Genomic DNA, 25,134 nt, shown 5'->3' with positions numbered 1-25,134 from the left:
TATTTTTGTTAGTGGTAGAGTGCAAGATCTTTTTATAATTTAAAACATTGGAAGCAAAACCACCATTTGTTATTTCATAAGCACATTCACTGTCATTGTAATTTGTATACATCATTACATATGTACAATAACTAAGTAATGATGTATCATGATTGACCAGGACAAGCGAGTATAGAATCATGAAGTCTGCATAATTTGTATCAACTATCATTCTAAATCTGATGTGGATTGGTTGATTTCACATTTTCAGGATATTTTGGGTCATTGAAAAGTATTTCAAATTTGTTCTTAGGACACAGAAAACAATTGGTCAGTTGGACCTTGATTCAAAATCAAAATTATATCGGTCACAATGTCCTGGCTGCAAAGAAAGTTATTGTCACCAAAGACGTCTCATATTTCGAAACTGTCAGACATTTAAGGTCAAAACTGATATACTATTTTTCATTATGTCGCTTGTCAATGTATGTCAGTATTTTTCAATGTAATACATTTAGACCTATGCAGCAAAGACAGGGACATTTTCTGATCACTTCTTTTTCTAAGAATATGTTTTGTTTTTCTTGTCTTAACAGCTTCCATTCACCTTCAAGGCAAGATATTTCAAGAAAACTGCGGGAAGTCTAATATGGCTGAGTCAAGGAAATCTCTGGCCTCTAAACTGCAGCAAGGTTTGTCCAGGAAGGGAGAGTCATCTCCACGGAAGTCTGGTGTCAAAGAGTCAGACCCTGGAAGTGCAAGGTCCGGCAGGCAGGGACAGTCTCTTAATCAGAGAGCTACTACCCTGAAAGAGAGTGAAAGTGAAACGGACAAAAAACCACAGTCACCTCAGCGCAAAACAAGTATAAAGGATGCAGAAATCGCAAGCGCAGCACCCAAAAAGACTCAGTCACCTCAGCGCAAGAGTAGTATTAAGGAAACGGAAAAATCATCGGTCAGAAAGACACTGTCGCCTCATCGCAAATTCAGCTCAGGGGATTCTGGAAGTCCTACAGTACGAAAAACCCAGTCACCTCAGCGAAAAGGAAGTTCCAAAGACGCTGACGATTCAGTTTCAAGGCCAGTTACACAGAGCAAGGTAACATTGAGAGAACGTGAAAGTTCAGGCACTAAAGGCGATCAAGATCAACGTGGCAAGTTCCGTCCGAATTTACGCTCGCAAAAGCCCCCACACCCTCCAAGTCAGAGTCGCCCAGGGTCAGGTCTAACAAGGAAGAACAAGAAAGTTGTGGACTTAGTTAAGACTTCGTCAGAGTCAAACACACCAAATAATCCTGCTGACACTGACAGTGATACACTGCCACAGACAGAACCTGCTGAAACTCCGTCATTAGACTTGCTGGCTGAAAGGGATCTTTGCGTTGAAAGTGGTGCTCTGTCTGAAGGAGAGATTAAAGGTAATGCTCACCCACAAGCAGAGACTGTAGATGGTCCCCAGCCAAAAAGAGAGACTGAAGCTCTTGAGGTGGAATCAGCTGGCTCTCAAGCAGTAGCTAGTGGTGTGCTGAGTGCTTCATCAAGTGGTGGTAATCAGGACGTGACGTCCAGAACATCTCCCACATATGCCCTTGACCACAAAGACCCTACCCTTTCCTCTCCATTCCCTACCGTAGATTTACAATCAGATGATCCTCCTTCCAGTGCTAAGGACAATCAAGATACAATCCTCGGCACGTCAGCAGGCTCTTCAGTAGCTGCGGCTCAAGCTTTCGTCAAAAGTGATAATCCTTCTGGTAACGTCACCTCTGACCTCACTGCCCTTCCCCCACCTGTCCCTCCTGAGACCGTTTCATCGTCACTGAAAATTTCTGAGATCACAGTGGAACTGGACACACCAGCTGCTGCTTCAGACGATAGCGACAGTGACAGTGCTAGTTCTGATGGGGCAGGAACTGTGAAAGAAGTAGAGCATAATGGATCATACCCACAGGCACAGCAGTCACAAGAACCAGAGGAATCGGTGATGTTTCGCAGGATTCAGCAGCCTGTTAGTCAGAGCGAGAGAGATGTTATTGAGGACACGATAGAGGAGGAGGAGGATGAGACAGAGGAGGAGGAAAGCGAGTGGGAAGGGACAGAGGGAGGTGAAAGAAGGACCAAAGCAGAAGAGAGTGACGGTGGCGAGCATGACACCCTTCTCCTGACGCAGAGACTGGACCTGTCTGAAATCACCAGGGATTTGTCTGACCACAGGTCCAGCTCTAAGGACAGCTCCCAGCTGTCCAGCCCCCAGTCCCCCTCCCCCAGCCCACGCTTGCTATCGCGGGACCACTCCCTCACTTCCACCCCAATACGTAAGAGGCCCATTCTTCACCGCCGCTCTCTGGTTCGTTCTCTTAATTTGTCCAGGGATCTGACGTTGGAAGACGAGGAGCTGTCTCTGTCTTCGTCAGATTTCTCAAACTGCAGTCTGGAACGGAACAGGATTGATGAGCTTAGCGACGACGGGAGTGTGGGTGACAATCGGGCCCGAGACACGCCTGAGTTTACAGACAAACCTGACGTAGGTTTCTACCTGGAAATGCCCGTTCCCATCAACAAGCAACTGCGTATCGTCACCTCTGTCGACAGAGCGCTCAATCCGCGCAGACGATCGTCATCCCTGTCTTCCAAACCGGAGCGTGTGCTGTGCCTGGGACGGTCTTCGTCTGAGAATCTGGAACACATTGTTTTTCTGGATTTCCTGAAGAAGAATGGCTTGTCTGCCTTTCTGGGCTCCTTCCCACCGTCCATGACCCTGGCTGACTTCAGGTAATTTTGTTTGAACACATGCTTTTCTATTTTTAAATGATACTTTTCTTGAGTTTTTCCTGAATTACGACCTACTCACCCAATCACTGAAGTGCCGACTGTACTTTCCTGTCTAAGGGTAGACTAGTAGCAATGAAAAAGAATGTACACTGTTACACACATCATCATCCTCTTAGTGTTACTCCTGTTGGACTTAATCAAACTATCTGCCTACTTTTTCACCCTGGTAGTGAGTGGTACTGTCAGATTTCTAACTCCTGTCACAACTGTAAGTGTTATTTTCAACAGCTTTTTACTAAGTAATGAAGACTTTACTGGTATAGAACACCCACAGTTTACATCTCCCAGTTCTGTTTGGTTCAGTTTTTGGAAGAACAATACATTTTTAGCAGTTTTCAGTGTGAAAGTGATAAATGTAAACAAAAACTAAACAAAAAAAGACGGAGAAGCTTGGAAATTCAAGATGGCAAAACAGCTAAAAACAAATGGAACAGAACCAGAACGGAGAAGGAAGTGAAGACCTACATACCCCATGTTAAGTTCAAGTCTGAATGGGTACCCCATAGACCATACCCTCACCCCCTACCATCCCAGTTTGGCACTGGTATTAAGCCATGTCGTTCTGGCAGGAGCCATTGTCTAACTCCAGCAGTGCTGTTTTGGCAGTGGGCATGCCTCACATTGTCTTTGTGCGAAGGGTTTGTAACTTGGGGGAGGGGTGGCCATTGGGGGTAAGAGAGAATGGAGTTATGTTCAACTGTATAAAGTCAAGGTTAGCGGGGTGAGGGTTATAAGCACGTGAGTCAACAAGCCACATGTTGGCTGCCACTCTTCCACTATGTACTCTATGCAATGATAAACTTCATCATCTGTTTTTTCTCTCCTGGGCTGTCTGCCAAAGTGCCATGAATTGATGGAATTGGATTTTCACCACTATAGTGAATTGCGCTGTTGAGTCACAGCCACAGTTTTACATGTTAGAGTTAAGGATACTGATAACTCTTAGACTGAGAAGTGAGAGTGATTTGGTCAACAGGGTATAAACGTTTTTCATTCACAATTCAGCTGGGAATTTCGATGTGAGCTTGTAAACAAGAATGAGAATGACACATAAGATTTTGGATATTTGTAGTTGCCCATCTGATCTAGCTGTGAACAAATGCTAGTGAGTATAAATACCAACTATAAAGAATAAAAACATACATGTTGTACACAATAATAATAATATTTTTCTGTGTGGTAACAGTGTGTACAGTTTGAAATTTCTGTTAGGCATAGCTAGTGTTACTATAAGTGATTTTGTGTTTCTACAATGTTATGTGATATTCTTGATGTGTTACATGCATGATAAACACTTACTACACTGTGTGCATGCACACACACATGTATACACACTCATGCATACATGTGCACACACATGCATGCACGCACACACACACACACACACACACACACACACACACACACACACACACACACACACACACACATACGCACACACACACACACACACACACACACACACACAAACACACACAAACACACACACACACTGTGGCACACACACAGACTGTGACACACACACCCTCTTGAAGCATACATGATACACTAGTCTGTAGTGTGTGTACACCCAAACACATTTTAAGGCAGTCTGCCCTTTGCAGTCATGCAGAACAGCTAAAAACAATTCCCAACCTTAGTTGATTAGTTAAAAGAGTGCCAACACAAACAAAAGGCTTAGTGCAAAACAGTTGGGCTAGGGCTGCAATAAGTATTTTATACATGTATGTCAGTGTTGTTCAACTTGTTGCAAACCCCAACGTTTATGACAACAGATTTTTAACTAAATAAGCCTGAACTCCACTTTCAATGAGGTTCAAAGAATGTACCACTTGGACCAAGGAAGTGTAGCTGATGTTTTTATTTGCAGTCTTTAAATCTTTGTTATACACACCCAGTCTTTTGAGTGGATTCACCACTGTTTTCCATTCACCTAATCACCAAATCAGCCCCAATCCTAGAAAGCAAAGATTTATTGCAGGGTGAAGCCTTTCAAAGTTCTTCAACCATAGCTTCACAAGCTGTCATTCACTCATTGACAAATTACAAAGAGGGTCGAAGTTGACACCGAAAAGAGGAAAGATTTTTTATTTCAGTCAAGTTTAACTTCTTATAAATTTGACAGTGACTTGAGATTGTGAGAACGTGTGTGTGCTTATGTTAAAGATACAGTGTACCTTACTTTGCATGTTGAACTAGTATGTAAACCCCCACCGATCTGCCCTGTTTTACTATAGGCATCCTTCCAGTTCCAATGCTGTGCAGAGCGGGAATTTAGAAAAAAATGAATTAGCTTTGCAAATTGACATAGGTGGGTGTCTGCTATCAGTATGAAATTAATTCTGCAACTCTTTACAGAAAACAGCCAGGCATTTGATTTTGTTAGTGTACACATGTGTATGCCAAATTGAAGGATTCTCTCACACCAGGTAATAAATAGCCTGGGCAGGTCCATACTGATTGAGAAGATGGTTAACAATAACACGGGAATGAAGGTGTCTTTAACATCTACATCACAGGATAGGTTTGACCTGTCTGAAGTTTGACACACCTGATGACACAGTCTCACCTTGTTGTTTATGTATGGGGGGGTTGATGTAAGCTTGCATCAGGATGCAGCTGTCTGCCTTGAGGGCAAGTGTCTTGACAATGCATAACAGTTAACACACTGACATACATTATACATCATGTCACACTTGTATGTCATGCATCACATCCATGTAATAGAGTAGGCTGAGTTGCAAATGTCTGTCATACTCTGTAGCAGTGTCAGCTCTCAGTCTCAAGCCCAGCATGTTTAGGTCACTTAGTTTGCCACAGACTGTACTGACATAGCTACAATTGGAAAAATATGAACTTGGGCAGAATTATGGCCTTGTTAAAGTTGTTTGTCACACTGTGTTGGCACGCTTAGTGTCTTATCTGGTGACTTCTTCAATTCTTTATTACCTTGTAATAATGACCTGGAAACCCCCCCCCCCACCCACCCAACCCTGAGTATTTAAGACTCAAACTCCTTTTTTTTAAACTCCCTTTTCAGTTTCTCTATTCATAACCTTTGTAATTTTACCTTCATTCTCTTTTCTAAAATATGATATATTCTCAGGTTTGTGGAGGTCTTAAAACTAATGAAAGGCCTTTTCAACCACAATGCAGCCCCAAATAAATATACATTAGTAAATTTATGTATGCATTTCCTTCAAGTTGGTTATGAGGCTTTAAACGCTTAAACGTACTTGAAAAATACAACTCACATGTATCTATAATGTATATTGCTGCCACTTCAGAAGCCCACAGAACAGAAATTAATGCCTATTGCAAATTGTTCACTTGACCTTTAATAGTTAGGGGTCAAGTTTGGCATCAATGAGAGCTTATTAGCGTGCATGCTGAGACTGAGAGAATAAACACATCACAAAAACAACTGTAGGTCATATTTTTTGAGTCAATTATTTTCTTTTTTTCTTTTAAAAAACAACAGCAACCTGTAAGAGTACTCAGATTCAGAATGTATCACTAGTACTGAGTACTAGTAGTTTATATCTTCATCGTAAAATATTTTGCAAGAGAGAGCTTTAGCTGTTCATGTCTACACGCCTGGACATAAATTATGATCATTGTGGATTTTGCGATTACAGAGATAAGTTGCAAATTGACCATGAATCGCCGCGGTAATTATCAACATTGATTGGGTCTTTGAGAGTGATGCTTACAATCGTTGTCCTCGGAAACACGAATCTAAAGCCGCAAAGGTTCCACACATCAAACAATTAGCCTGATTGGCTTTTACTTTGACAATCCACATAAATCCCTGCGCCTTGAATATGTGCGCGATATAAATTGCATAAAAATAAAAAATAAAATAAAAAATAAATAAATCCCTGCGCTTAGAACTGTACCCACGGAATGCGCGCGATATAAGCCTCATATTGATTGATTGATTGATTTCACCTGAAAGCTCAAACCCATTCACCACCTCGATTTATTGCATGGGGAACATGAGATTTATTCCCCGGCTGGTTATGAATGAAAACTAGTGAAAATGATGACAAACAGTGATTATAACATATGGGATACAACATAACATACATGTATAGTTTTACACAAATTTACCCAAGATTAGATACATGTAAATATAGAGCTTTGATCTTCATCTTATGGGCTTTTTGTGTATTGTTTATCAACAGTGAATGTAGCATTACCTTTTCAAATTTCAGGATGGTGACAGAGGATGAACTGATCGAAGTGTATGGAGTAACTGACGTGGAAGGACGACGACAGTTGATGCACGTTGCAGAACAGGCTCGCGAGATGTGCGACTCGGACATGGAATCATCCGTGAGTACTTGACATTGAATGACTGGCATTATTTTTAAGAATGTGATCACTTTTTTAAAACTTAAAGAGGTATACATATATATATATGCACTGTTCTTATGTGCACCATGGAGTAAACCATGATAGATTCGTTCAGGCATTCAAAAGAGATAAAAGGATCCTTCTGCTTTACCACATGTATACTTAAAATCTACACTGTGGGTGCTTTCTGCTTAGAGCAGAATGTTTTATTGAATTAATTTTGTGGCAGACACCCATATCATTATCAATCTTTAAACGTAGTTCTGCAAGAAAAATCTGCTCTGCACCTGAAGCAGCCAGGCTGTTATTATTTTTGACATGTGTCCAGCTGTAAGAAATTATGAAAGGGTGGTATCTTTAAGGATTGAGTGTGCCTCAGAGCGCTATTGAAGCAACAATTTATCTTTTATCTTTTAATTTTATATCATAAACAGTCAAAACATTCACACAACTATCCCAAAGATGACTACACTTACCCTTAGTGTTGCCAGCCAAACCAAACTTTATGCGGTTTGACAGTTTGCATCTCAATCCCTCAACATGGGATTATATTTCCCACAATCGTACTCTTTAACTAAGTGTGTGCAACATGTCACAATGGATCCAAATATTGTGTATTACAATTTTCTGATGCAATCAAACAACGTCTTAAAAGCACAGTAAGCCTCCTGTAAACCATACAGATACTGTCAGGCTTTTACACACAGTACAAACACCCTTTCATTTAAACACTCACCGCTTGAGATCATCCTAGGTGCCCTCTGTAAAGATCGAGCAATTTTCAAAGAATTTATTTTTGCGTGGTTTATCTTACCCCTGAGCCATCGTGAACCCGTGTGATCCAGTTTCCCTTTTTTACAATGTTGTCAGTCAGTTAGTAATTTGAATGGGACTCGCTGTGAGCTTATCTGCAATAGCACGTTATTGTGTACCTCTGACTATGCACGAAACAAACGGCTGTCGTTCACAAGAACTCTAGCGATGGCTTTTGACTGTTCCGAGGAACTGGCGATAGGCATAAACCGTCGTCTGCTACGAGAACCACGACCTTGCGTGACCCTGCTTCCGGGCTTTTCTTTTTTCAAACTTTCAAAACTTCGAATTGGACTGATCTTGTCTTGATGAAAAAAGAATTCTTTTATGATTTAAGAATGTTTGTGTAACAAGCTGTCAATTTATTATTTAGATTTTAAAAGTTAGGTCTAGCGCCAAAACGCACCACGGTCCGATTGTCTACTGAGACAATCCGCAAAATTAATTCTTTGAAAATTGCTCGCTCTTTACGTAGGGCACCTAGGATGTTCTCGTTCGGTGAGCGTTCAAATGGAAGGGTGTTTGTACTGTGTGTAAATACCTGACAGTATCTGTGATGGTTTACGGGAGGCTTATTGTGCCTTTAATGTAAAGTACCCAAGACAAAATGAACTCTCGCTCTCTTCGAGTCTTGACTTCAGTGTTGGCTTTTGACGTAATTAGTTCTTGTGCGGGACCTCGTTGGGTACTTCTGCCTCACTTGCTTTTGCCATCCTACCAGGACAATGATAAAAAATGCAGCGTTGGACTCCTTGCAAGAAAGTCAATGATTGGATAGACAACAGAAGAATGGCTGAAAGCTCAAGGAGATCTGTGCAGGGAAACACCAGAAGCACTTTCCCTTTAAGAAAAGGAAAACTCTTCTCCTGTCATTCTTTATCAGAATTTAATTGTGACATTGACAGTCTGATTCATGCATACTGATTTTTGTGGAGCTGCATTTTTTTTTATGTCTTCTCAGCTTGGTCATGCACTAACCCCATGTGACTTAGTTACGTGCTGTTTAGTGTGAAACATAGTTTATAGTTAAGATGGGTGAGGTTACTTCTGCTCAGGCTTTTGGTGACTCAGCACCCATGCTGCATCTCCCCTGCCTTGCCTGCACAAACTTGGCACCTTGCAGCAGCAGAATTTACACAACTGAAAGAAACGTAAAAGATGAGTGTTTTAACAAACAAAAAGCTACAGATTAGTTACAACGAAATAGCAGAACAACACAATGTCAACAAACAAACTGGCAGGTAAATTCATATGCTTGAATCAGTGTTTAAAGCAGTTTTCACAATTATCAGACATTTTGCTGTGTGGACTTCGTGTGTTTGTGAGTGGATGAATAATTGAGGTTGTGAATACCAGAACTTTCCGGGAAAAAGACCCTGGAGGCTGAAGATATTCTATAGGAATTGTGTGTGTGGGGGCAGGGAGTGTTATGAGATAGGGGGATTGTGGGGTGTGGGGGGAGGGGGGGGACATTAAAATAGACCCCATTTGCTATGTTTTCATTTCCTGGGAATGACAGGAGGCAGTGTGTTTCTGTTGGTCTGTGACAGGCCCGTGATGAAGTGGTGTCTCTATTGTGGGTTGCGTAGGCCCATAACTTTTTCTAGGAACCTTTCAACCAAGAATAGGGGCGTTGCAAAGTTCAAGTGTTTTGTATGCAGCTAGTATAATACATGCAACAGGTGCTGTTTCTCTCTCTCTCTCTCTCTCTCTCTCTCTCTCTCTCTCTCTCTCTCTCTCTCTCTCTCTCTCTCTCTCTCTCTCTCTCTCTCAGTTTAGCACCATTTTCCTCTGTGTTTAATCATGTTGTTGCTGACGAGGCGTTGGGCGCCCTTCTAGATATATTTTATCCTATTGTGGATAAGCATGCCCCACTACGTCACCACAGAGTGAAATATCCATCTCTTCCCCCATGGTTGACGGAACAGACTATTGAAGCCATGTCCCTGCGTGATTTTTACAAAGCAAACAACATGAAGTCTGACTTTAAGAAACAAAGGAATAAAGTGACAGAATTAACACGTCAAGCAAAAGCAAATTATTTTAATAAATTAATCGAGGACAAGAAAAATATTGCAACTGTTTGGCGTGCTGTTAATAACATATTAGGTAAATCTAAACAGAACTCAAATTGGTCTGCCACAACCATCTCCCCTGAAGATTTTAATAACCATTTTCTGTCCCTTCCCAATAGGCTAAATGAATCTGCAAAATGCGACAGTCCTAGCTGACTCAGACTTTGAAATCTCTCTCTCAAAATTACATGATTTTTGTAATGACAAATGTAAACCAGACGATTTTTTTACTATTCCAGACATGGCAGTGCATGAGGTAGGTAGGCGCTAGAAGGCCTTGAGAATAAAAAGTCCATGTGTCCTGACAAGATTCCTCCTTACTTGGCCAAATTAGCTCTACCATATATTGTGGAGCCACTCACCTATGTGTATAATCTCTACATAAAGCAAAATACTGTACCTAGTTTATTAAAAAGAGCAAAAGTAATTTCCACTCCATAAAGGCGGAAATTTATCCGACCCAAATAATTTTAGACCCATTTCCTTATTACCCATTTTATCCAAACCATTGGAAAAACATTCACAAACATTTGCTCGCGTACATTGAAAGCAGAAACCTTTTCCATCAATTTCAATCTGGTTTTCGAACAAATCACTCTTGTCACAGCGCCCTTACCACACTATGCGACACCTGGTTGTCTGCAACAAACCAATCTGAAATCAGTAGTGCTGTGTTTCTCGACTTTAAAAAAGCGTTTGATCTTGTTGATCATTCAATTTTATTGAAGAAATTACAGTTGTATATCAGAAACGGTTCAGTGTCAGTGTGTAGCTTTTTTGCTTCCTATCTACAGGACAGATCTCAATATACTGCCCTAAACTGTAAAATATCTACTGAGGAGACTGTGAAATGCGGGGTGCCTCAAGGGTCAGTGCTTGGGCCGATCTTGTTCTGTCTGTATGTATATCAATGATCTGCCACTGCACATTTCTGATAGTAATGTAAGAAGTGATTTTTTTGCTGACGATTCTTCTCTTCATTCAAGTGGAAAGTCTGTTCCAGTAATAGAGTCCTCCCTTCAAACAGCTTTAAACGAGGTAAATAACTGGTGTAGTGCCAATGCTATGCTTGTTCATCCAATAAAAACTAAAATTATGGTAATTGCAACCAGACAAAAATACCAGATTTCTCCACTCAAACTAAATCTTAATATTGGTACGCAATCAATTGAACAAGTTCAACAGCATCGCGTTTTAGGGGTAATTATTGATTGTGAATTCAAGCGGCAGGCACAATTACAGCATATTTGCAAGAAAGTAGCCAAGAATGTTTTCCTCCTATCCAAGTTAAAGCAATTTACGGACAGAAAGACTCTGGAAATGTTCCACCATGCTCATGTAATGCCTCACATTAATTATGTTTCGACGCTCTGGGATGGCAGCAGTGATGTCCACTTGAAAAAGTTAGACTCTCTCTATCGTCGCTCGGCTAAACTCATCGTAAAGGATAATGCCTCAACAGATATGAAATTAAAAATGCTTAACTTTCTTCCACTGGAAAAACATCTCAAGTTAAACAAAGCCATTTTCATGCATAAATTGTATTACGGCAAAGTGCCGATTTACATTACATCATTATTTAATAAAGCTACCGACAAATATGGGTCGGTCAACTTGATCCCACCGATTCCACGAATTGACCTGTATAAGACCAGTCTTGATTTTTCGGGTACATCAGTTTGGAATTCACTTCCATCATCCTTTAAGCACTTAAAGTCATTAAAAAGTTTTAAAAAATGTGTTAAAAAACACTTAATGTCTGAGTAGTTCAACGCGTTTTGATTTACCACACTTATTACTACGTCAAAGATATGCTGTGCATTGTATATTCTGAACATATTTTTGTTGTACTATTGCTACATGTTTGATTGCTACCAGCTTGTACCTGCATAGTATGCATTTGATTTTATGAGTAACCATGTATGTATGCTCTTAATTACCTGCATAGTATGCATTTGATTTTATGAATAACCCAAGGACTACTACACACTTCTTGTAGTAGTCCTTGGAATAACCACATATGTATGCTCTTCATGCCTCATCTTCATCATCATCTTCATCATCATCATCGTCATCTTTATCATCACGTGCTGAAGCTTTCCGACCTCCTTTTGTTGGTTAACTTTTTAATTCTTAATTTTTAATTTTTTAATTTTATCATTGTGTATCTGTGCGTCCCAAGGACAGATTGTAAGAAAAGGTGTATCCTTAAATCTTAATCCTTGTTAAATAAAGTTCAGTTCAATTCAATTCAATTCAGTTCAATTCTCTCTCTCTTTTGCTTACCTGAGTAATCAGAACACTCTTTGTCATTTGTTAATTGTGTGGAAGTACATGTAGAACATGTTTGTCAAAACATGACGCGCACATCTGCATTATGCTGATCACCTGCACTCAGTCTCATGTTACACTTAAACTTAAATGGATATTGTCAGCATGCTGTGGTACTGTCTTGTTCTATAGTATTAAGTTACCATTTTTACAGCCAGTGAAAAGAAATCTGTTTTCAGTTCCCTGACAAACCCTAATGTTTCCTCTCGACTTTAAAGCTTTAATATTTGACCCTTCAAAACAAAAGGCAAAACTAGAGTTTGCAGACATTACAAGGAAATATGCAGTTCTCCAACATTCAGGGGATACAGCTCGCACTTGTTAATCAATAACAAGCCACATGTGCTTGAGTAAATAAAAAAGAACCACCAAAACAACTTTAATCTTTAAAAAAGAAATTCAGTACACAATTTAGTGGAATTTCCCTGTATTCACTTAGTTGAAAAAAGGCCTGATCATCTGTGTAGCTGAAAAGAAGTTGCCGGTTTGGGCATCTTAATTGCTGAAACAAAGTCTGTCTAGTGGGACTGACACACATCCACACAAAACAATTGTTAATGCCAGAAGTACGCACAAACAACATGATTCAAGCCACTTTAATAATATTCAACAGGAGTGTATTTTGTTAGACCAGGTTGCTTGTAAGAACAGTAGGGCCATCCTCTCTGATTAATTATTCATGATTTTTACCACGTTTTTATGTTCACTGAGGCCGTTGCTGCTGTTAGGATGAAACAGCTAGCATTTGAATTAGATTTGCTAACATCGCACAAAACAACTAGCATTTGAATGAGATTTGCTAACATCACAGTCTGTATAACAGCGTTTGTTTTGTTATTTCCAATTTTTACATTGTAACAATGTCTGTCAGCATTTCTGTTCTGTCCTTTGACTGACTTTTGTTTGTTCTGTTTGTCGATTTTTACCCTGAAGAATGTCAGTGGTAATTTTCAGGAGTGCATTGTCTGCCAGCAGGGTTTGTGTTTCACACACTCTGTGTTTCTAGACTGTTGTAGTGTACATGTATCACTGTATGCGTGAGTGTCAGATTCACAATGTGTGGGTGTATAATAATGTGTGTGTGTGTGTGTGTGTGTGTGTGTGTGTGTGTGTGTGTGGCAGTTTAAGTGAGTCTTGTCAGCTCAGAACCCTGTATGTAAACAGCACTTTAAACAAATGTAATCTTCCTGTGACCTCACTGAAATGCCAGAGAGCAGCAAAGTTCCAAGCGATTGCCCTCAGGTGTAATCTAATGCTACGTCACATGTACTCATATAAATGTTCTTAATACTACTACAAGTAGTTCACTCTGATCAGCAGTGTTTCCATAGGATCATTGTATGCGTAATAAGGCCCAGGAAGTGGCTGTGTGTACACAGTGGTCTGTGTCAAGATCTGATTGAGATCACTTTCCTGAGCTTGACGGAGTAAAGTTCTCAATGGTTAGATAAGTGCTGAGTAACATATAATATACGTGTCATATTTCTGTATGCAAGTGCACGTTCAGACTTTGTTGTTGTTGTTGTTGTGTGTGTGTGGTTTTTTTTTTAACCCAGAAGATGCAGAGTTCAAAGTTACTGTAGCAAGAGAGCTGTAACATTTAAGGATTTGTTCAGGCACACCACATGATATTGCACGGGCCTTATTAACTGAAGTCTTATCCCCGAGTACGCTAGTACTAGGGCTCAGCAGACTTTAATTGTCTGTCTGTGTGTGTGTGTGTGTGTGTGTGTGTGTCTCGACTTAACAGCTTATTGCTGGGAAACTACTGGGCGCAGCTCGTTCAAAAGTTGATACACTAACTTGATAATAGGTCCGATTGATCGAAATAAACCACAAAAAAACGACTTGGCGGTGGGAGGAATTCGCGGTGCAATAACCAGCCAGGCAGTCTGATAGAACGGTGCAAGGTCTCGGCCAACCAAGACTATGGCATACTCGTAGCAAAGCCGCCGAATGGTACCGTAAACCAAGAATAGTGACGTAATTACATCACGGTCGAAAGTCTTTGACGTCAATGCCTCCCTGTAGTCTTTTTCTCTCGCGGTGTGTGTGTGTGTGTGTGTGTTCATTTTCTGCACATGTGTTAGTGTTACTGTTTGTGTGTGTGTGTGTGTGTGTGTGTGTGTGTGTGTGTGTGTGTGCATGAGTCTGTACTCGTGTGTGTGTGTGTGTGTGTGTGTGTAAGAAAGAAAGAGAGAGGGAGGGAGTGAGGGAGAGAGAGTGTGTGTGTGTGAATGTCTGAAGAGTACTCGGGTCCAGCGCGAGCGTTTTTTATTCCTCCGGAGTTTTTAATGACATTCCTTGATTAAGTTTCATTGCAGTTAGCAAATGGCTGAAATGCTCCCCCAACAATCAACAAAGATTTGTGACCTATTCTACAGAATGGGTACAAAGTCGGTCGGTCATGATCACTTGGCTCTGGAACAGTCAGCATTGACAGGAATGTCCAGTACAAATCCATTCAACTTATTGACTTTAAAATGTCATATATCTGCCAAATTAATAGATCTATTGATACAACTTTCTGAGTTATCCTGTTTTTAGTGGCATGCATAGATATACACAATATCAGACTTGGAGATTTTGAACTTTGCACCCTTTTGTAAGAAAAGTGAACAGTTTATTCTCACTGCAGGGAAGCTATCTTTTAAGTACATGAATGTATACATGTATTTTAAAACCAGGCAACTTATTTTACTTTTAAGTATAATATCTATCTTTCTCTTGACACTCTGTACTTTTCTAACCATCTTAAATACTCCCACACCAAATTTGAATTCTGGAACTTAATGAGTTTTTTGGTACTTTGTAGAGAGATCAGTAAAATCAGTGACTGTAGAGAGATCAGTAAAGTCAGTGACTGTAGAGAGATCAGTAAAGTCAGTGACTGTAGAAAGATCAGTCAAATGAGTGACTGTAGAGAGATCAGTAAAACCAGTGACTGTAGAGAGATCAGCAAAGTCAGTGGCTGTAGAGAGATCAGTATAATCAGTGACTGTAGAGAGATCAGTAAAGTCAGTGGCTGTAGAGAGATCAGTATAATCGGTGACTGTAGAGAGATCAGTAAAGTCAGTGATTGTAGAGAGATCAGTAAAGTCAGTGACCGTAGAGAGATCAGTAAAGTCAGTGATTGTAGAGAGATCAGTAAAGTCAGTGACTGTAGAGAGATCAGTAAAATCAGTGACTGTAGAGAGATCAGTAAAGTCAATGACTAGAGAGATCAGTAAAGTCAGTGACTGTAGAGAGATCAGTAAAATCAATGACTAGAGAGATCAGTAAAAGTCAGTGACTGTAGAGAGATCAGTAAAATCAGTGATTGTAGAGAGATCAGTAAAGTCAGAGACTGTAGAGAGATCAGTAAAATCAGTGATTGTAGAGAGATCAGTAAAGTCAGAGACTGTAGAGAAATCAGTAAAGTCAGTGACTGTAGAGAGATCAGTAAAGTCAGTGACTGTAGAGAGATCAGTAAAATCAGTGACTGTAGAGAGATCAGTAAAATCAGTGACTGTAGAGAGATCAGTAAAGTCAGTGACTGTAGAGAGATCAGTAAAATCAGTGATTGCAGAGAGATCAATAAAGTCAATGACCGTAGAGAGATCAGTAAAATCAGTGATTGTAGAGAGATCAGTAAAGTCAGAGACTGTAGAGAAATCAGTAAAGTCAGTGACTGTAGAGAGATCAGTAAAGTCAGTGACTGTAGAGAGATCAGTAAAATCAGTGACTGTAGAGAGATCAGTAAAATCAGTGACTGTAGAGAGATCAGTAAAGTCAGTGACTGTAGAGAGATCAGTAAAATCAGTGATTGCAGAGAGATCAAGAAAGTCAATGACCGTAGAGAGATCAATAAAGTCAATGACCGTAGAGAGATCAGTAAAGTCAGTGACTGTAGAGAGATCAGTAAAGTCAGTGACTGTAGAGAGATCAGTAAAGTCAGTGACTGTAGAGAGATCAGTAAAGTCAGTGACTGTAGAGAGATCAGTAAAATCAGTGACTGTAGAGAGATCAATAAAGTCAGTGACTTTGGTACCTTGGCAACTTGCTAATGCTGACAGATACATTGTGGGGATGATTAAAACCAGTCTCACTCTCAGTACAAACTACAATGCTAAGGAAGGTTGACACTAACATCGGTAGACAAGGCAGGATGGGTTAAAGTTCTGAGGACTGGCCTGATGAAGTCATGGCAACAGGATGAAACTGACGGCTGATAAGAGCGTTCTTTCTGTGTGTGGAGACTCTACTGTAGGTTGGCGGCTGCCTACTGGTGTTTGTCACTTCAACGAATAGGTTAAGAAATCAGTGTTTTCTTTGAACTGTGTGTGTGTGTGTGTGTGTGTGTGTGTGTGTGTGTGTGCAAACGTAAAGTATTGCTTTCAGCAGTTTTTCTCAGAAGTGCTTGTGCATTAAGAATGATGTTAGTGACTCACTGACTGCACCAGCTAAATAATTCCTTTGAAACAGTAACTTCTACTAAGCGAAAGCTCTGCAGAGCTGTCTAGAGAGAGAGAGAGAGGGAGATCAAATCAAATCAAATTATATTTTTTGAGGGTTGTGGCATAAGCAATACAACGAGCTTTTTTTCAACCAGCCCTCGTCCACAGAGGGGACTAATCTAATCACATATTTACATGGACATTCACGCAGAAAAAAAAGTTAGAGAAAAACAACAACATATGAATATATATTTACACATTACATAATTATTATACACAAATATTAAGCGTCATGTATGTAACAGTGAAAACAATGCTGAATACACATGCATGAGTAAATGTGTTATTAAAACTTTGAGTGTTTTTGTGTGGATATAAAGAACACTGATGCTTTGGACAAATGACAAAAAAACTAAACAAAGTAAGTCTTCCATCACTGTGATTTTTTGTAATTTAACATTTAAATACAGTGAAAGGTGTTTTTTGAAAGTATTGAGACTCATTGGGACTCTCACAAATTCCAGAAGAGAATTCCACAGGACGATACCAGAACAGGCTAAACTTGACTTGACGAGATCTATCCTTGGAATTGGGACGTTAAACTTTCGGTTTGGTTTGACTTTAAAGTTTGCAACGAAAGTACGTGGTGCACGGCCGGAAAGTATTTTGTGAAGGAACTTGCCTTCATTTAATTTAAATCTTTCTCTTAATGGGAGAATCTTAAGTTTCTTATAATCATCAAATACAAAACTGGATTGTTTCAGTAAAATTAGTTTCAGCGCTCTCTGTAAACTATACAATGGTTTTTTAAATATTAGCACTGGCAGAGTCCCAGATGGTCGAACAATAATCCGTGATGGTTGTATATAATTATATGTGTTAACTGATATATTTTTCTCGACAGTGTTTTACACATCGACCGAACACGATGGGCCCAAGACAAATTATTATCGAGAGAGAGAGAGGGAGAGGGAGGCAGGCGCATCATTCTATATCTGTTCTTTATTTTCCAGTGGACATTTGAGGGTGTTTTTTTGTAACAAAATCTTTCCAGTGTAGAATACTTCCACACAGACAGCTACCTAAAAGAAAGATTCTCCTTACATACATATGTGGAACATACAATTATTTTTTGTGTGTGGCAGCAATGGCTTTGCAAAAATACCTGTTGCTCTGTGTTTGTGTCTTTGCATGAAATCTGATCTTTCTTATCTAAATATTGTTTGTGTGGACTGTCTTTTGAAAAGAAGAGAGAGAGAAAATCATCAAGTTATCATGGAATTGTTTGCTGTTCTATTTTTGGTGTTTCCTGTAAGGAAAGTTGGATCACATAGCACATTACTTAGCCCGTCACAATCTTGTACCTTGGATTAGAACAGCTGGAGAAATAAAGGAAAGATTATGTTGTTTTTATGGGATGGATGGAAACCACAGCAACAGATTACTCCAGTTTACAGGGCAAAGTATTATCATGATTCACCCCAGTTCTGTTCTGAATCTTCTCCTATCTTCTTCGCACATCTTGTGGTTTTCTGGTAGTGTAAACACAATGGCAGAAACTGAGAAGGCACAGGAGAAAACCAAGGCTGTGGGTGCATTCAACCCCTGGTTTATAAATGCTGCTGGCATGTGCACAGTAGATAGTAGGGAGGTATATATAATAGACGGTGCAGCCCTCCGTCTGGGAGGTCTTGTGACCAGCAGGTTTCCTACAAAGCGGTCAAATTAATTGGACCTGTGCATTATTTTTGTAATCCAGATCCAACTGAGCCTGGGAACAAAGCTGTACACTGGGTGGGTGGATCCCAAACCCAGTTTGAAACATCTTTGTATTTATCATTTAGATCAGTTTATAATGGGATTGGGATGGGAATATATAACAAAGGTTGTGTGGTGGTAGTATCTGGCTAGAGTGTTAAACTTGTATGGAAATGTGGTACATTTGACAGATTACAATTATGAATTACGGTTTAAGCTTTAGCTTTATGGATATTTCATTGTCTTTGCTGAATTGTTGTTAACAAGTGTACAGTATACCAGATCGCTTCAAAGACAGAACAAACTGAACTGTGTACGATTGTTTGGGCGGTTGAGGGCTTATAAAGTATATGTACGCATTTGCAATACCTGTCTGTGAGAAGGCTATGTTTTATTTCTCCCACAGCTGGGATCAGCAGCCTGACTAGATCAGCGTGAAGAACGACAACTCTTTTCTTTCACCAATAGAAACACCCTTTTAGTGGTTGTGTCCCTTGGTATGAATTTTGGAACTCGAACACTTCGGGCCAAGTCGTTTTAGCTGCATATAATTATATCGAGGGTTCCCTGCCAGAACCCGGTATCTCGACTTTTTGGTGATTGTCATTATTTTACACCAAAATATAGGTACCGACGTTATCTTTAGTGTAAATTTTGAGTTTGAACCCAAAACCCAAAAGTGATCGATTTATTGATCAATTCTCAAACCAAGTATCGGTTGTTGTATGCAAACCATTGCTGCCAAAACCCTGTATCTTGAGATACGGGGTTCTGGCAGGCATCACTGCGGTAAGAATCATAGAACGTTCCCTGCCAGAACCCTGTATCTTGAGATACGGGGTTCTAGCTGGCATCACTGCGGTAAGAATCTTAGAACGTTCCCTGCCAGAACCCTGTATCTTCGGATACGGGGTTCTGGCAGGGACATTTCTGACTGCAACTAACTCGCTGTGGTCAGCCCAAACCACGTATTTGGACATACGTGGTTCTTGCGGGACAAAATCAGACACAGAATCAGCGGAACTTGTGCATCAGAAAGGAGTATCGGGAGATGGGTCATTTCGGTGCATGATTTGTTATGCAGAAGCGGGCGGGCTTGTTGCACTAGGCAAATCTGTCCGAAGCAGTTGCACCCGTATTTTTCTGTCCGAAGGGAGACACGCGACGTAAGTTTCTGCACAAAATCACCTGTAATTCCTCACAAATGACATATCATCACAAAACTACCGTTTGTACTTTGGCCTTAGGTGTCATAGCATCATATCATCGATTTGTTTCATTGCTTCAATGTGTTTGTGAACGTTGGCCTTCAAGTATTTACACATTTCAAGCGCTTTATGTGCAAATTTTTACTTTCCGCAGTTACTAGGGAAATTCAAGCACATGAATTCAAGCTACACGCGATTGTAATGTGATCTATGGTCATTTCTTGACATCTGGGTCAGATGGTATGATTTAAAGTGGTGCAGGAGCGACATATTTCATGAATCGGACAGAAAAATACGGGTGCAACCGCTTCGGACAGATTTGCCTAGTGCAACCACGGTATACGGTGTGGTTATGCTATGCAGATATGTGATGTTTCTTGTTTTCCCCTTCACACACAGTTTGAAATGAACATTAAGAGTAAAGGACTAACTTTCTTACCATTTGCCTTGATGCTTCATGCCCGACAGTTGCCCCCTCCCCCTCGTCTCCTCTGCACCTACTACACACTTTCGGCAAGTTTTGTTTTCTCTCAATTACTGGCGTCATTACTTACGAAAAATCGTGCAATGGATGTGTACGCGCATCAACAAATCATTCAAGAACACAGTACCTCTTGGACAAAGATCAATGTTAAGTCCTTTGTACTGGAAACTTGCATTCTCCCAGTAAGGTAATTATTGTACTACGTTGCAAGCCCCTGGAGCAAATTTTTGATTAGTGCTTTTGTGAACAAGAAACAATTGACAAGTGGCTCTATCCCCTCTCCCCCCTTTCCCCATCGCGATATAACCTTCGTGGTTGAAAACGACGTTAAACACCAAATAAAGAAAGATAAAGAAAGACAAAGATCAAGGGACCAGACTAGGGACATTTATTCAATGCTGCAGTTTAGCTGACAAGGACAGACAAGTAGCTATCAGCAGTCGTGAGCTATGGTAATGAGGCTTGAATTGTCGAGCGTGGCCACTGTCTGTGTACGTGCGTGCAGCGTTTTCTGGCACCCCCCTTCTGGCAAGTGTGTGCAAGTGGGAAGTACTGATACGCACCAGGAACTTTCAGAGATTAAATGAATTGTCATTTTGGGGGAGGATTATGTCGATTATGGTGATGGTGGTTCTTTGTTTTCTGTGCTGTTCTTGATTTAAGTAGTATTCGATCCGGGTTTGTGTGTGTGGGGAGAGAGAGAGAGAGAGAGAGAGAGAGAGAGAGAGAGAGAGAGAGAGAGAGAGAGAGAGAGAGAGAGAGAGAGAGGGGGGGGAGGACAGACAGACAGACAGACAGATATATATATATATATATATATATATGCCATCAGCAATTTATACATTAATTGAAACGTTCTTGTCCTGTGACTTTTATGTTACGTTTGTGTCTATATTGTGATTTACACTTACTCGTGAACGTGTGTGGCCCACAGACACAAAGGTGTACATGGGTGAAGGCTCGGAAAGGTACAGGTGAGGAAAGTGGCAAAGGTGTGATGCGATACTGCCAGATCTTGGCGCTGCTGCAGGTGTGTGTAGTGTACTGCTATGCAACTCTTGACAGAGCGCACGTGCCGTGCAGGCGCCACCAACAATAGCACTCGCTCTCACGTGGGCTTCTTCAGCGGTTGCAGTTGGAAAGATGGTTTCAGGTTCTGGGCCGGTCTACGTGTTTGGCGTTCGTGTTGTGTTCACACCGAATTTGTACACGCGAGCATTGTTCTGCATTAAAACGCGACAGGGAAAAAAACGTCGTATCAAACATCGTTGTTACACTGACAAAATTAATGGTTGTCAGTTTGTAGCGATGAGATATCCACATTTTCATTTTCCTTATTTTAAAAGAGGACTGAAACACACGAACACACACACACACACACACACACACACACACACACACACACACACACACACACACACACACACACACACAAACACTCACGAAAAAACAAGGGTATTCCTTTGGTTCTCTGGTCTGCTTTTTTCTCGCGGAGGTAAGAACAAGTCGCGTAAGGCGAAAATACAACATTTAGTCAAGTAGCTGTCGAACTCACAGAATGAAACTGAACGCAATGCCATTTTTCAGCAAGACCGTATACTCGTAGCATCGTCAGTCCACCGCTCATGGCAAAGGCAGTGAAATTGACAAGAAGAGCGGGGTAGTAGTTGCGCTAAGAAGGATAGCACGCTTTTCTGTACCTCTCTTTGTTTTAACTTTCTGAGCGTGTTTTTAATCCAAACATATCATATCTATATGTTTTTGGAATCAGGAACCGACAAGGAATAAGATGAAAGTGTTTTTAAATTGATTTCGACAATTTAATTTTGATAATAATTTTTATATATTTAATTTTCAGAGCTTGTTTTTAATCCAAATATAACATATTTATATGTTTTTGGAATCAGAAAATGATGGAGAATAAGATGGACGTAAATTTGGATCGTTTTATAAATTTTTTATTTCTTTTTACAATTTTCAGATTTTTGAGTCACTTGAGAAAAAGTGACTCTATGTAATCGGTCAGTGTTAGTCTGTCCGGCCGGCCGTCCGGCCGGCCGTCCGTAGACACCACCTTAACGTTGGACTTTTCTCGGAAACTATCAAAGCGATCGGGCTCATATTTTGTTTAGTCGTGACCTCCAATGACCTCTACACTTTAACGATGGTTTCGTTGACCTTTGACCTTTTTCAAGGTCACAGGTCAGCGTCAAAGGAAAAATTAGACATTTTATATCTTTGACAAAGTTCATCGGATGTGATTGAAACTTTGTAGGATTATTCTTTACATCAAAGTATTTACATCTGTAGCCTTTTACGAACGTTATCAGAAAAACAAGGGAGATAACTAGCCTTTTCTGTTCGGCAACACACAACTTAACGTTGGGCTTTTCTCGGAAACTATAAAAGTGACCGGGCTCAAATTTTATGTGAACGTGACTCATTGTGTTGTGAATAGCAATTTCTTCCTGTCCATCTGATGCCTCATATAATATTCAGAACTGCGAAAGTGACTCGATCGAGCGTTTGCTCTTCTTGTTAATGACCAAAGTCATTAATTAATTTTTAAGCCACCAAGCTGAAATGCAATACCGAAGTCCGGGCTTCGTCGAAGATTACTTGACCAAAATTTCAACCAATTTGGTTGAAAAATGAGGGCGTGACAGTGCCGCCTCAACTTTCACGAAAAGCCGGATATGACGTCATCAAAGACATTTATCAAAAAAATGAAAAAAACGTTCGGGGATTTCATACCCAGAAACTCTCATGTCAAATTTCATAAAGATCGCTCCAGTAGTTTAGTCTGAATCGCTCTACACACACACACAGACACACACACACACACACGCACATACACCACGACCCTCGTCTCGATTCCCCCCTCTACGTTAAAACATTTAGTCAAAACTTGACTAAATGTAAAAATGCGGTATTAACACACTTTGACTGCCCCGCACATTGCATTTTCCCGATAGGTCTCGCATCATACTTTTTTGCTACCAAAGACTTCGTCACCTGACAGCTATTTTAAGAGACACGCAGGACCTAGGGTCTTTGGTCTGAAAAGAAAATTGATATGAAAGGCCGAAACCTCTTGTGCCGCAGGTGCTTTTTTTTTATTATTATTTTTTTGTAGCGGAATATGAGTCAGCTGGGGTTGTAATACGTTGTGAATGTCTCCTTTGAATGTTACCTAGAACTGAATCGGTATTTTCTGGATCACTGTAGGGTGCTAAACATTGGTCGCCTTTGGTTTAATGAGCTGAACATCAGCCGCCTTTAGTTTTTGTGAACTCAACGTCCGTCAAGTTCAACTTTAAGGTGCTAAATATAGGTCGCATACGCCTGTACATAGTTACCGTGAACGGAAGGTCCGTCAGGATGAATTTTAGTGAGCTGAACCCGGACACCTCGAGTTACAGAAACACCGTTACTTCTGCTATTGGTCACTTTTCACAAACATCACTTCCCCATCCGACTCTTGGCTGGACGTTTGTTTTGAAATGGAATCCAACACAGTTTGGTCTTGCCAGTCCTTCACAGCGCCCCGATCCGGAGCCTGCCTCCTCTCCTCTCCCTCTTCCTCCCTCCCCCGCCCTTTCTCATACTGACTTTGATGTTCTCTGTCGCAAACATCATTAACTTTTTTGACATTTGGCCGTAAGTTTGTTTTGAAATTTATGAAATCCCAAACGGCTTTTTTTTTTTCTCTCTCTCTCTCTCTCTCTCTCTCTCTCTCTCTCTCTCTCTCTCTCTCTCTCTCTCTCTCTCTCTCTCTCTCTCTCTCTCTCTCTCATTTTTTGAGTCACTTGAGAAAAAGTGACTCTATGTAATCGGTCAGTGTTAGTCTGTCCGGCCGGCCGTCCGGCCGGCCGTCCGGCCGGCCGTCCGTAGACACCACCTTAACGTTGGACTTTTCTCGGAAACTATCAAAGCGATCGGGCTCATATTTTGTTTAGTCGTGACCTCCAATGACCTCTACACTTTAACGATGGTTTCGTTGACCTTTGACCTTTTTCAAGGTCACAGGTCAGCGTCAAAGGAAAAATTAGACATTTTATATCTTTGACAAAGTATCTCGGAAACTATCAAAGCGATCGGGCTCATATTTTGTTTAGTCGTGACCTCCAATGACCTCTACACTTTAACGATGGTTTCGTTGACCTTTGACCTTTTTCAAGGTCACAGGTCAGCGTCAAAGGAAAAATTAGACATTTTATATCTTTGACAAAGTTCATCGGATGTGATTGAAACTTTGTAGGATTATTCTTTACATCAAAGTATTTACATCTGTAGCCTTTTACGAACGTTATCAGAAAAACAAGGGAGATAACTAGCCTTTTCTGTTCGGCAACACACAACTTAACGTTGGGCTTTTCTCGGAAACTATAAAAGTGACCGGGCTCAAATTTTATGTGAACGTGACTCATTGTGTTGTGAATAGCAATTTCTTCCTGTCCATCTGATGCCTCATATAATATTCAGAACTGCGAAAGTGACTCGATCGAGCGTTTGCTCTTCTTGTTTTATTAAGTTTTTAATTTTCATGACTTTGTTGTCCCCTCGATGGGAAATTTGGGTCGCTTCCTCCCGGTGGAATAGCTATAGCAGCAACAGAGTCGCGCTACCCAGGTGTCTGCGTGTTTAGGTGTATTCAGCCACCTGCACTTATGGCAGAATGACCAAGGTCTTTTACGTGCCATTGTGATGACACGGGGGTGGGACATGGCTTCCGTCTCTGGGTCTGCACATAAAGTTGACCCGTGTCCGTCCCGGCCCGAATTCGAACCTGCGACCTTTCGATCACAAGTCCAGTGCTCTACCAACTGAGCTACCGGGCCCCTCTCTCTCTTTCTCTC

At 40.7% G+C, this 25,134-nt stretch overlaps 1 protein-coding gene across 3 annotated transcripts in view; it reads left to right on the top strand.

The window, feature by feature from the left end:
* LOC138966263 (microtubule-associated serine/threonine-protein kinase 3-like) overlaps positions 1 to 25,134 on the top strand; it is a 211,480-nt gene that overhangs the window by 6,857 nt on the left and 179,489 nt on the right. For all 3 annotated transcript variants that reach the window (XM_070338411.1, XM_070338412.1, XM_070338410.1), the window contains exons 2-3: positions 576 to 2,751; positions 7,029 to 7,149. In XM_070338411.1, the coding sequence (XP_070194512.1) occupies positions 629 to 2,751; positions 7,029 to 7,149 (2,244 nt within the window). In that variant the 5' untranslated portion in view covers positions 576 to 628. The remainder of the gene's footprint in view (positions 1 to 575; positions 2,752 to 7,028; positions 7,150 to 25,134) is intronic.

The sequence above is a fragment of the Littorina saxatilis genome, linkage group LG5 (genome assembly GCF_037325665.1).
Source record: "Littorina saxatilis isolate snail1 linkage group LG5, US_GU_Lsax_2.0, whole genome shotgun sequence".
Lineage (NCBI taxonomy): Eukaryota > Metazoa > Mollusca > Gastropoda > Littorinimorpha > Littorinidae > Littorina > Littorina saxatilis.
This window is presented reverse-complemented; position numbering and strand designations above follow the sequence as displayed.